Here is a 13024-nt window from a genome sequence, read left to right on the forward strand (position 1 = left end):
TTATACATTTATACTAACAGAATTCCAAGACGATCCTCCCATCACTACTCTTATAATCAATGCTCAAAGAAACAAAGTTATGAACTCTGATTTGCTCTACTTCCAACAAAATTTTAATTTTCATTTTCAAAATTAGATCATCATCCAATCTTTACTGTCATCTTAGTCTTAATCGTCGCTCAGATTAAAGAGATACAGTAGCTTAGTAGAGCTTATCATAACCCCTTTGATCAGACAAATGCATCAACTAATTAGTCGGTCAATAAGGATCACCCCATTTAAACACAGACCCAGCTACCCGAAATAAAAGATGGACAACGCAGCAGATATAGTCATACATCCTTTCCGTAATGTTCGTATGTCATGGCCAAGAATCCATGGTCACCTGCAGTTGAGAATGCTAATGAATCCCGCACTGCAATCAATCTGGTGTACTCTGTGAACGCAAATTGATGGTCTGCTGGTTAGGACTTACCGAAACTAGCAACTAGAACAAGCCTTCGCCAATGGTCGGCAAGCCTAGTCATGTATCTCTGGCTAGTATACTCTCTTAGTAATGAGTACACAGAAAAGTCTTGACATATAAGATATAAACCATAACCCACCAGTTACAGATTTATAGTACCTACCCGTCTGTTGTTGAGGCAAACAAGAGGTACCTTAAGAAATGTACTGAGCTAAAAATTGGAGTATATTTAAATTTGTAATCAGAATGTTTTGCAACACTCGTTACTTTAAGCATCAATCTAGTGACACAATCTAAAAGCATGACAGTCAAACAATCTTATGGAATATTTCATACTGTATTAATCCTTAACCTCATTACTACTATTATTACTAGATTCCAGTATTTCACTACACCAGTAGTACCAAGTCAACAACAGTTAAAAGATAACCATACCCAACAAAAACAGCAACCAACTATCATTGCCCGCTTAACAGTTAATACGCATGGCCTTCACATTTTTCGTGGTCTACACTAACACATACCGCCTTCACATTATTCATGGTCTCAGAGCTTGGTTTGTAGCAGTCCTAAGGAATTTGTTCGAAATGTCAGAGTTGTAATCTTAATTATCTTATTATAACCTTTCTAAATGAGAAAGGTTTCCAATAAGAGACAAGTCCTCTCCCCAATCTATCCAACCAATTGGCCCTCTATCTGTCTTACGAGTCAGAATCAAGCAACCACAAGGGTCCACAACCTCAATCTCTAATACTTACCAACAGTCCCATAATACACCCTTTCCTGCCTACACCCCTCTTCCCCCACCCCTCTGAAGCCCTAAACATGTAAAAGCACAGCTGTATAGCCTGTAATGAGGCGATCTTTTACAAAAATTGTAACAGGCACAAACTATTTGGGTGATAAGAATCTAACATTAAAACTTGGGATGTGAAATTTATTGTTAAACATTTACTACTGCATACTGTATAACATTGGAGTTTATAAAACAGAGAATAAAGGAATTAATCCAACAAATGGTGCCATATAAAAGCATAAATGAAATGAAAAGTATCCACAATGCCAAAGCAATTTCAGATCTCAAAGATAGCCTATTCTTTTATCAGCATTAAGGCAGCAGCATAATGTTATACAAGGAGCAAGGCAGGTTCTAAAACAGCTAAACCAGAAATTTACAGTTAATAAATACACATTTAAAAAACAAAAAAAAAGGAAAGAAAGAAAACAATTCAGAAGGTTGAAAAATCCAGGAAAGTAAAAGAAGATGGCACCAAGACTCCACACAAAAGCCAACATGCTTCAGCTCATGTTGATAGATCCCAATACCAGCTAAGCAATTTCTACACATCAAAATACACAAGTGAAGAGTGAATTTCCTTATTCTTGAGATAACAATCTGACACATTAGTAACAATAACAGCATGTCAGAAACGTAGAGCCTAAAGGCAGAAGATAATGGCAACACGCAAACTCTTATAAAGAACACATTTCCTTCTTCCTCTTAGTTAAGACTCGTGAGTATAGCAACAAGCAACCATCATATAGACGTGAGGTCAGATTTTTGTACCTGCTACTGAATAATCACACCATATCCCAGTATCGGCTCAGGACCTTCAGGCTGTTGCTGCACAATAAACAACATTAGCACACAAAAGAGAGAATATTTATACTATAAAAAAGTGGCAAGAACACTGAATCAACATTGAGGTTTAAATTTTTTCCAAGGGAAAGATAGGGAACATAAACATACCCTGATGATGAGTTGGAGATAAGTAAATTGGTCTTACTGTATCATACCTCTAAAAAATATAAATGCAGGTTGAAATGAATTCTAATTTCCATGATGAAAACCTAGGTAGCCTTTTTTAGAGAAAAACAAAAAAGCTTCTATCAATTTTTGTGTTTAAACCCTGAAACATGATAGCTTGGGGGAATGTGGAAAATCAACCCCAACTTTTAATTACAGCAATTCAGCCCTGCAAACCTATTAACAGTGTAATCAACTCCAATCGCTAATTTGCAGACACTTTCATAGAAACAAGAGCATATACAATCCTAAATATAAAGACAAAATACAATCTAATATGTGGCAAAATCCACCCTAATCAACCACTTTATATCCTTTTCCTTTTGCTGCAGCCTGCAAGATCTATTCTGCAGAATAACAGAATTAAACATTTTGTTGTGTAGCAACAGTACAGCATTTGGGAGATGGAAATTTGGTTTTTAGCAGAAAATTACAAAGGGGGTGGTGGCTGGAAAAGTGGAAAAAGGAAAGTTGTTGTGTTTGTAGTGGTGGTGGTGGGGTGGTGTTTAGAATGGTGGTTGGATTCTTTTGTTTTTTTTGTAATCAAAACAACATAGCAAATGGAATGGTTTTTCATTTCATTCTCTTTCAATCCCATTGTTCATTCCATTCTGTTTACCTTGTGCGAACCAAACGGCCCCTAAATATTATGAGAAAGTCCAACACACTTAAAGCCCTCCAATGACTCATTTATGCCACTATGAAACATACTCTTAGTTTTGAAGGGGGCACCATAAAGCAAAATGTCTTTGCAGCCTAGCCGCAAGGCAAAGACGCGCGTCTTTTGTAGGTGAGGCACTTCATGTACATAAGAAAATACATTGATTTCTATCAAATAAGTCTAGAAAAGGAATTCTGAGAGAAGGTGAAAGGTCTTTGTAATCAATAGCTAGGGTTCTTTTTATTGAATTGTGGGATATGGAGTTTCTCTGTCCTCAAGAATTTAAGTAAACCTGACAGTCACAAAGTCCCCTGGATTTTTATTTTTATTTTTTTATTTAATTTTTATTATCTTATGCATTTACCAATTAATGTGATAGACTAAATGGGGTTGCCACCTAGGTATAATGGGAAGCATTGGACAGCAAGGCACTATCGGACAAAACTCATCAATGAAACACTAGGGAAGGAGTAACAAACGCATGCTGTTTTGATACTCTGTGGAATAGTGACAAAGATAATTAATATTAAGTTATCTTTGTTGTCTAGTGTAGCTTGCTTGATTATATAAGGTGTAGTAGTATAGCAGTAGAAGGCATGAGATTTGTACTGAGGAAATGAGAGAGAATGGTAATCTCAAGTTACTTAGAGAGCGATAACCTAAAGTTATCAAGGAGAGTAATAGCCTAAAGCTATTAACTTACCAATTTGTAACCTCTTTTGCCATTATAAATCAAACTTCAAGCTTCCATCTTTATATATTTTCCTTCTTAAATAAGAAATACTTAGCTAGAAATTCAGTCTATAACAGATGCCTGACAACATAAGGCGCAAAGGCACAAGAAGCAGCCTAGAAAAAAAATCCATATGCACACGCTTTTTGTAGGTCTTCGAGACTTGTAGAGTTAAGGCGCTAGCTCTTGTGCAGTCGTGCCCTGCGCCTAGGCAAGCTTTTTATAACTGAAAACATACTAAACATATACATTACACAAAGTTGGAAAGGTCTACTGTGGACATAAATCCAAGGGACAGACATGTCTACTCCTTTTTTTGGTGTTTTGTACCGCATTCACTCCAATCTCCACAGGGTAACATAATTCATGAGATAAAAATAGGTTACAAAGAAATTAATATAAAAATCACATTCACCAAAGGGTCTTGATAAATCAATGACCTAGTGACACTTTTTAAGATTCAAATGAAAAAACCCTAGTAGAGCGCAACTACAAAAGATGATTGGGCCCAACCACCAATTTAAGATTATATAGACACAAACTTAAAATATAAATGAGGGTAATAGCAGCTAATCGAATACCCAAGCATATGATATACTTCCTTCGTTCTTATTCAATTGCAACAGTGCAATTTTGGGAAGTTTCACAATTGCTGCAACAATAGTACAATACTATCTTAGAATGAGTTCACACTATAAGCTACAAGTTTACACTTTCCAAACCACTTGTTTACCCATATATCTCTCTCTTCTATTGATAATCACATAGGGGTCATTTGGTCCAAATTTCCTCCTTTTACTTTTTCTTCAAACTTGGGCTAGCTCATGCACTTGCTATTGTTGCAATGATATAGAAGGAAAGAAGTAGATTAGATCATAATGCCATTCTAAATAGTTGAATTAATCTACAAAGAGAAGTGATTTATTTCAGCACAGCTGAAATGCAAATAGCATATCCGTTAGCAGAAGCTCCTTGTCCAAACTAGATGCCAACTTAGCAATACTATAGAACCTTGATTCCTTCAAGATCTTCCTACAGAGTTAAAGAAGACTATTCATAAAGATTTTATGTTTGCCACTCCTAATTCATAGTCTTGATAAAATAAAGTTCCCCGTGCTTACCAACAGAAAGAACTTCAATTTTTCACTTCCGGAAAGAGCGCCAAAATATTGTTGCAGGCATTTAACTTTTACAGCCTTTTTTTTATACAGATTACTCTTTTTTGAACATGAAAAGGTTATAGAATGTGTATAAAGCCACACGTCAGCCTTGGAAATATATAACTTTTATGAGACATAATACAAGCAAGCACATTCAAATGACCTTCATAGAGAAATCAAGACTTCCGATAGAGTAAACAAAAGGTATCAATACTTCACGCTAACAAAAATTAAACAGCGTCAGAAATTATGTACCCTAAGTAGTTCAGTACATATAACCGACATTCAAACATACAATGACACAACATTAGTGACGTGTAGATGCATTGGTAACCAATAAAACACCTAAATCAATCATTTCAGTCAATAAGGTAAATCACTTACCCTTGCGTTCATCTGATGCATCATGGTACTCTTCATCCTCTTCGACTGCCCTTACTTCTTCTGCCTCAGCCACAGGAACCATTTCGTCATCTCCATCATTTCCTTCCTTTTCATCAGGATAACGCACAACCACTACAGGACAGACACAGTGGCGCACACAATAATCACTGACACTCCCAAGCCTACCATTGCTTCCTCTTTTAGATGCACCAAAACCACGACTTCCCATTATTACAGCATTGAAACCCAACCGCTCTACCTCCAAACATAGTCTTTCCTTCATGTCATGGTCTTTAACAATATGAATTTTGTATGGCACCTAAAACAGTAATGGAAATTAAACAACATCAGCACTAATGTCACTGCTTGATAACATCTTAAACTAAAAATATTAATACCATTAATGTACATTTGAACCAATATTGAGCAAAAAACATAGTAGTCTAATTTTGGATTTCCCTGAGTCAGTGGAAGGAACTATGTATTACTCAACAACCCCCTGATTTGAAAATTTATCTTCACTCTCTTAGAAACCCAAAGTGATTGCTCATTTCATACAACATAAACTACTACCAAGCTGAAAAAAGAGACAAAGATTCAATCATTTTCTAGGCGAACTCACTATGACATAGGCAAATGCAAGAACCCAGTGAACCTGTCACCATAAGTTGCATGAATGACTTTTAAATTAGAAATAAAAAATTCTAACCAGTGACTACAAGGGTCAAGTCAATACCTCTACAAGGTCAACAGACTCAATACACAACACCACCATAACATTTTCATGAGAAGATAGAAAAATCAAAAAGTCCAACCCAACAAAGTAAACAAATGACATCCCCAGAATTGACAACTTCATCACCTTTCAACAATCGGTTTTTTTAAAGTTAATCGCACCTACCGGCCACCACATAATCTGCACTCAACCATAATTGATTAATTGCATAATCAATAAGTTACCTTGTTATATTTCCCAATCAAAGCCTTCAAAAATCCCACTAAACCCATCACTTAGGCCCAAATTTTGCAAATGTACAATCAAAATAATTACCAGTGTCTGTGATAAATTTCAATACAAACACGACAAAGATTACAGCTTAATCATCACAATTCAACAAGAGTCAAACTAATGCTGATCATCAAAATGACAGTAATCAGCAAATCTCTACAAATCCCAAGTCAAAAAACCCTCTAAATTTACCTAGAAACAATCAAAAATAGCGAAATTAACAGGTTTAGAGGATCAAAATGGACATCACTGTACATTTATACAAAACCCAGATTACTAAACCCCTAAAATTTCAACATACCAAGTTAGGGATTAGATTTTGCAGAACCCAAATATTTCACATGTACAAAAATAGAAACATTGGAAAAAACAAGTCTTTTAAAATCAAACAAATAACAAAACCCCAGATGACAAAAGCCCCCCAATCATCCAAGATTAGGTCATTTACGCAAAATTAGAATTGGGTATTCACTTAATCAAAAATCCCAACAAAACCCTTATAAAAACAATTACCAATTCTGCAACAAAATCAAAAATCAAACCTGAGCTTGAATAAGGGGTTGAGCAAGATCAGCAGCCTTAGAACTAGTAAAAGCGTCGAAATCATCTTCAAGCTTCTGATGGGACTCTTCATTATCATTACCCTCAGCATTATCAGAAGCAGAAAAATCGACGCAACCCCAATCAGCGCCATAAAGTACAGAAGTAGGACGAACATGAAGAAGAACAACAGCATCACCAGGACGAAGGTAATGGTCAACAGCCCATTTAACAGCAAAAGCACTTTCGTCGCTCAGATCCACAGCAATCGCAATCTTCCTCGCCGCACCAGCCGTCGGAGTCTCGGCGGCGGCGCCAGTTGCGGTGGCTGTTGGGGTTGAAACAGTCACTCTTGGCGAAGATGATGTTGTTGATGCTGGTGGTTTTACACGAATTGGTGGCATTTCTGGGTATGATTGATTTTGTTGATCTGAAAATGGGTTTTGTTGATTACTTGCCATTTTTTATTTTTTTGGGGTTTTTTCGATTGATTTCTAGGGATTAATTTGGGTTGAATTTTGGGGGTTTTGGTTTTCTATGTTGTTGTTTGTCAAATGAAATGGATTTTGTTATGGTATGGTCTTATTATGAGGAAATTATTTACTAATTTAATTTATTTTTTATGTACCTAATTTGAAGGGGTGATGGTTTTGGGGCTAATTAATGTGAAGGAGTGTTGATTGGGTTAAGGTGAGTTATAACTTGGAAGGGATAAAAGTTTGGTTGGGCTAAACCTAACTTTGTCTACATTTTGTCTTATAGTTTCAAGTTTGATTTTGTTGTTAAGAGTTGACTCAGTAGTTGATTCCATTACTCAAAAAAATCAAATACAAGTACTCCGTACAAAAGAAGAGGTATTAGTGGTAAAAAAAATAATAAAAAAAAGTATTAGGTAAAGTTTCGCTTACTTAATAACAAGACTCTTATCTTAAATTCTAAAGATATGAGGTTCAAATTCTACCTTGAAAGTGGCGTGGGGATCCCTTTACTTCACCTCATACTATCAAGTAAAACCCACATATTGGACCAAAAATACTGTTACAATTTGAGGTTAGAATGAAAGAATAAGGTTAGATTGAGCTTGCTGCCTTGTTTAATCAATTTCTTTAGTTAGCAAGTTGGATAAAGTAAAACCCGGCCAACTCGACCAGTGCATCTACTAAGTGGCCTGGGTAGAGTTATCTTAAATGTTGACCGGCATTGTCCAAAAGACCAAAACTATTCCAGCTAATCTATAGGCCTGGGTAGAGTTATTTGCGTCTACATTTTCCATCTTAATTCTATATCACAAAATGATTTATAGAGGGAAAAAAAGTACCACTAAAATATCTTATTTGAATGTATCTATTCTTATCTAAATAAATAAATAAAAAGCGCTTTTGCCTTGTAAAATTAGTACTACCTCCATTTTTTTTAGTTGACACCGCTTGAAGGTTTTTTTAGTCCGGTATTTGCGGGTCAGATACTTTGAGAGTGAGGGGGAAAGGTAAGGGATCCCCACCCTCAAGGTGTCCCTAGTGGGTATTGAACCCCCAAGCTCAAAGTTGGAAGGTGACAATCTTACTATTAGACCAAGCTTAGCTTGGTACTCAAACTAGTAAATTGAGTGTACTTAATTACAACTTATACAACTAGTACAATACAAGTATATGTTGTGCAAAGGAATATCCTTGGATGTACTAAAATAAAATGATGGGCTCAACTATGCTGAGAGTGAACTGAGTTTGTAATAGACCTAATAAGGCCCAAGTCAGAAAGGTTGTGTTTACCACTCAACCAAGTTTCTTTCTTAAAGTTGTGTCTATTTTTTTCCTTTTTTTTTCCTATGGATAAAAACTCTAAAGTCACACAAAAATGTCCAAAAAAATTGAATATAAAAGTACATTGCAAATTAAATCAAAGTATAATTTCCTCTCCACAAAGCTATGATAATCTTTCCTCTCCACAAAGCTATGATAATCTTTCATATTAAACACATTTTTTATACTGTTATAATTTGCAACTCTTTCTAATGAGGAGGTTTATAAATATGTTATATTCGTAAAGATGATTTTAATCTGATTTTACATTGCCTTTTATTCTTAAAAAATCTTCATCAAAGAAAATGTTAAAACCATCATTGAAGAAAATGTTTGGACTATAATAAACTCAAACAACTTTTTAAATTTTGGTAATAATATGAAATAAGTTTGGGTAACCCAAAAAAGGAGGAGAAAAGTTTGATCCACATGCAAATAAGGCTTATGAGATTCCATACTAAAACGTATTTGCAATAGTAGGAGTAACTCTTCTACCTTATATAATGAAATCATCTCTCTTCTTTGTCCAACGTGAAACACTTAAACATGGGCTATAATGGGTTTCTAACACAACTCAACTAGGATTAATCTCATCACAAGGGTCAAGGGGAATCATTAACCACTCACAAATTTAATTCCAACATTGTGCTATTTTAAAAGTCAATAGGGAAGAGGTTAATCAAGCTCACCTTTCTTGCTAACTAGTGTTGGCTTCTTCGCTCCTTGTTTTTATCTTCTTTTACCTTTAGGGCATGTCCATATTTACTGAATTAATTGGAACTAAACTGATCTAGACTGAAGTGAAGTGAAATAAATATTTTATGAGAGAAGAAAATTAAGAGATGAACTAAACTGAACAGAATTGAACTTATTGGAGTTGAACTGAACTGAACTGAAATTAAGCTAAAGTGATCAACAAGCCCTTAGTAATTTTTATTTTATTTTATTCTTGTGTTCTGCTATTGTAAAAAAATTAAAAATGAAAAAATAAATAATGAAAAATAAATAAATTATTCCATGTTAAGTACAAAGACATAACCCATGAAAATCCTATAAACTTGATAGTTTAATTTTTGACAACAACTTGATAGTTTAATTGTTTTACGTCCATATTACCATATGTATTCTTAACGTATGTGTCAATTACAAATCCAAGTTCTTAGCTAGTTGACGACTTGATGGTGGTTTGGGTTTTTCTAAAAGTAGTGCACAATACATAGTAAATTCATGAATGGTATAACAACACTAGATCAAAGATTTTCCTCAATTTAACCTTTATGACTCTAAATTATACTTCATACTTAGTTATAACATGGTTACATTTGTGTTGCATTTTTCATATACAAAATATACTTGATACTTGAATTATGGTTTGGATGACTTTGCATATCTTTCATTTGGGTACTTCAAGACAATATATATGCTCTTTTGAAGTTTTCAGCTTGCTGGATTCTTAAGGTTCCTCACAGCTGGATTGCTCCTACTCGTTGGTTGTGAAAACTCGACATGACAATTTATTTATTTATTATTATTTTTTTATGCTTTTAGTTTTATTGTGTGTTTTGTGTTTATTTGTTAGAGCTTCTTGTAAATAAATAATAAATAAATACAAAATAAAAAACCTCCATATAAGGATATTAGAATCGATAGCAAATGGATTGATGTTTACTTGTTTTATTATGTTAAAGAACATGTAATACCGTTACTCATCTTGTAACGAGGTGGAAATTCGAATATACGAGTGTGAACTTGGAATATGTACGTTTGCATTCCTTCCTCCAGAGCATTATAACTTTGGCCGAATTTTTCATATTTAACATATGCTCTGTTTTCCTCTAAGTTATATTTTTAACATTCTCCTTATTTTTTTCTTAAAAAGTATACAATCCGACATAATTTGTTGATAGTCGTCCGCACTATAGTGAGAAGATAAGTATTTAAAGTAAGCAAACTTAACAATAAAAGTGGACGTGCCGGAGTGGTTATCGGGCATGACTAGAAATCATGTGGGCTTTGCCCGCGCAGGTCGAATCCTGCCGTCCACGCTTTTTATTCTTGTTTAGTATTACATAAGTCTTGTTTGATTATACTCCGTTCTCTTTACGTACATATTGACCTAATCAAAATTTGACCGTGTTTTTACTTTTATTGTATAAGAAAAACATTATATTCCTTTAATCCGATTTCTAAGTAAAATTCAATTTATTCTAAAAAATTCATTAATTGTGAAACTCCGAATTAAACAAATATCATGTATTTAATTAGGGCTGGTTCACATTTACTGAACTGAGCAAAACTAAATTGAACTGAACTGAATTGATTGGAGCTGAAATGAACTGAACTGAACTGATTGGAACTGAACTGAATATTTAATGAGAGAAGGAAATTAGGAGCTAAACTGAACTGATTGGAGCTTAACTAAAATAAACTGATTAGAACTGAACTTAAATTAAGTAAATGTGAATAGGCCCTTATTTTTAAAAGATTTATCTTATAGCTTATGTAGATTACATGTTAGTCGTACACTTTTAATTCCTTATAACAATCTAAGGTTTTAAGTCTCTATTTTGAAGGAAATTAGACCACCTTATATCGAATTTTGAACACTACTAGTATGATTTTTGGTAAAATGTTGTACTTAAAGTATGTACTACAACAACGGTAATGTCAGATTAGTGATCAAGTACATAAAAACAATGTACTCGGTAGTGTAGTAGCCAACAAACAACAATTTTAATGAAATAAGATACAGAAAGACTAGCTAGCTGTAAATTCTGAGTTTTTCAGCCAATCAAAAAAAAAAAAAGAAAATTCAATGATTGTTAAAAATAGACAATAGTGAAATTTTGCTATTTGTAAGAGTAAAGTAAGGGTCTGTTCTGATTTACTGAACTAAGCTAAACTAAACTAAACTGAACTGAATTAAGTTGAACTAAATTATTTATGAAATATGAGAGAAGGAACTAAGGAACTGAAGTGATTTGAGCTGAACTGCATTGAACTAAACTGAATTGGATTAAGATGAAGAGAACATATCCTAAAGTCGGCAGATTAACCGATTAGTTTAGACATACTATCAGTCTGCTATCTGCTGCCCCTCTTACATTTACCATTCTTATGCTTCATATTTCTAACTTTGCTTTTTAGTTTGTTTGTCCTGTTTTTTTGGGGTATTTTCATGTATTACTCACATTATAATAATGTAAATATGATACTTGTATTTGATATGTTCTTTACGGGATTTTATGCATTACCTAAAATAAGATACAGTGAATTCTGTAAGTAGAGCTAAAAAAAAAAAAAAACAGAAGCCTATTATACTATTCCTCTATTTGTTTGAACTTTCAAGAGTCTGCTGTTATAGAGACACATACAGAGAGATTTGGTAGCTAGTCTAAGGGTGTTGTTTCTAGATATGTAGATATGTAGCCAGTGCTATATTTAAGGCTTCAACTTTGGTACTAGAATTCACCATTTTGGGATTTGAAAATATTTGAAATTATCCTTAGAAAAAATCACTTCCTACATAAGCGTAATAAATAAAGTACATTATCTTAAATAAAATGAAATTTTTTAAGTAATATAAAAGTCCGAAAAGGGTGTCAAATAATTAACATTTTTTTGACAAGAAATAATCAATATTACGTACTCCCTCCATCCCTAAATTACATTTATCCTTTCTATTTTTGGTATTCCAAAATTACATTCCTCCTTTCTATTTTTGGTAAGTTTTTTTTAGTAAATCAACTCTCTTTTTCTGTTTTATATTTAATGCTTTCTCACTCATGCTTACCTAATCTCACTCATAATCCTTGTGTCAAATTACAATGAATATGATTGGTTAAAAATTTTCAATTAGGAGCATGTGATAGGTCCTTTTTTTTTTTGCAAAGGATTGATGACATGTCATGAGCAATAACTAATCTATCTTTGTACTTCTCATTGCATTATCTAATTATTGTTATTTGTCTTATTCTTTCCTCCTTAATTCCCGTGTAAATTTCCAAAGAGGAATGTAATTTAGGGACGGAGGGAATATTTATTAAAGAGGTCAAATTTCTAATGGTGTTGTATGTAGGGACAACCAGACAACATACAGTAGTTGTATGTGTATCAGCTCTTCTATTAGTACTAATTGCGAACGGGATAAAGTGATGATGGAAAAGAGACAATTATATCAGCGAATTCATAGAATATCTTTGATTACCATGTACGATTGTACAAATATTAAGGACGTGTTATAAAGGTTGGGACGACATGACTAGCAAATAGGAGTTTTGTACATCTATACAGTAATACGAAGTAGACATTTGATTACGATGTTGTCTTAGCTAGCCTGTCCAACCCGACCCTTAAATTAAAAACATTATTACCCCATATCTCATGAAGATTCATATAGCTCATACATTAATAGAATGCATGCCCTAGATCAAGCCAAAGCTACTTGGGACATATAACCACTAGC

General features: G+C 33.9%; 1 protein-coding gene and 1 non-coding gene across 3 annotated transcripts; one reads left to right on the top strand and one right to left on the bottom strand.

The window, feature by feature from the left end:
• Positions 1–1470: 1470 nt before the first annotated feature.
• On the bottom strand, positions 1471–7486 carry LOC110684473 (universal stress protein PHOS32-like). 2 transcript variants are annotated; one of them, XM_021860939.1, is made up of 4 exons: positions 6763–7486; positions 5212–5530; positions 2034–2084; positions 1471–1806 (listed from the first exon to the last, which is right to left on the bottom strand). In XM_021860939.1, exons 1-3 carry the CDS (start codon positions 7219–7221, stop codon positions 2080–2082), a joined length of 783 nt encoding a protein of 260 aa, XP_021716631.1. In that variant the 5' UTR covers positions 7222–7486; the 3' UTR covers positions 1471–1806; positions 2034–2079. The 2 variants fall into 2 exon arrangements, with proteins under 2 accessions (XP_021716631.1, XP_021716624.1); XM_021860932.1 differs by having other exon boundaries at positions 2034–2090; positions 6763–7482.
• Positions 7487–10523: 3037 nt separating this feature from the next.
• TRNAS-AGA lies at positions 10524–10604 on the top strand. Its single transcript has one exon. It is a non-coding gene; the product is annotated as a tRNA-Ser (tRNA).
• Positions 10605–13024: the final 2420 nt, after the last annotated feature.

Source organism: Chenopodium quinoa, unplaced genomic scaffold (assembly GCF_001683475.1).
Source record: "Chenopodium quinoa cultivar QQ74 unplaced genomic scaffold, ASM168347v1, whole genome shotgun sequence".
In the NCBI taxonomy this organism is placed as follows: domain Eukaryota; kingdom Viridiplantae; phylum Streptophyta; class Magnoliopsida; order Caryophyllales; family Amaranthaceae; genus Chenopodium; species Chenopodium quinoa.

Bases quoted from the DNA above. Each gene is read 5' to 3' on its own strand.
- LOC110684473 (XM_021860932.1), bottom strand. From the start codon at position 7,221: ATGGCAAGTAATCAACAAAACCCATTTTCAGATCAACAAAATCAATCA. The intron at 5,531-6,762 runs GTTTGATTTTTG...TTACTGTTTTAG, and splicing joins AACCCCTTATTCAAGCTCAG to GTGCCATACAAAATTCATAT.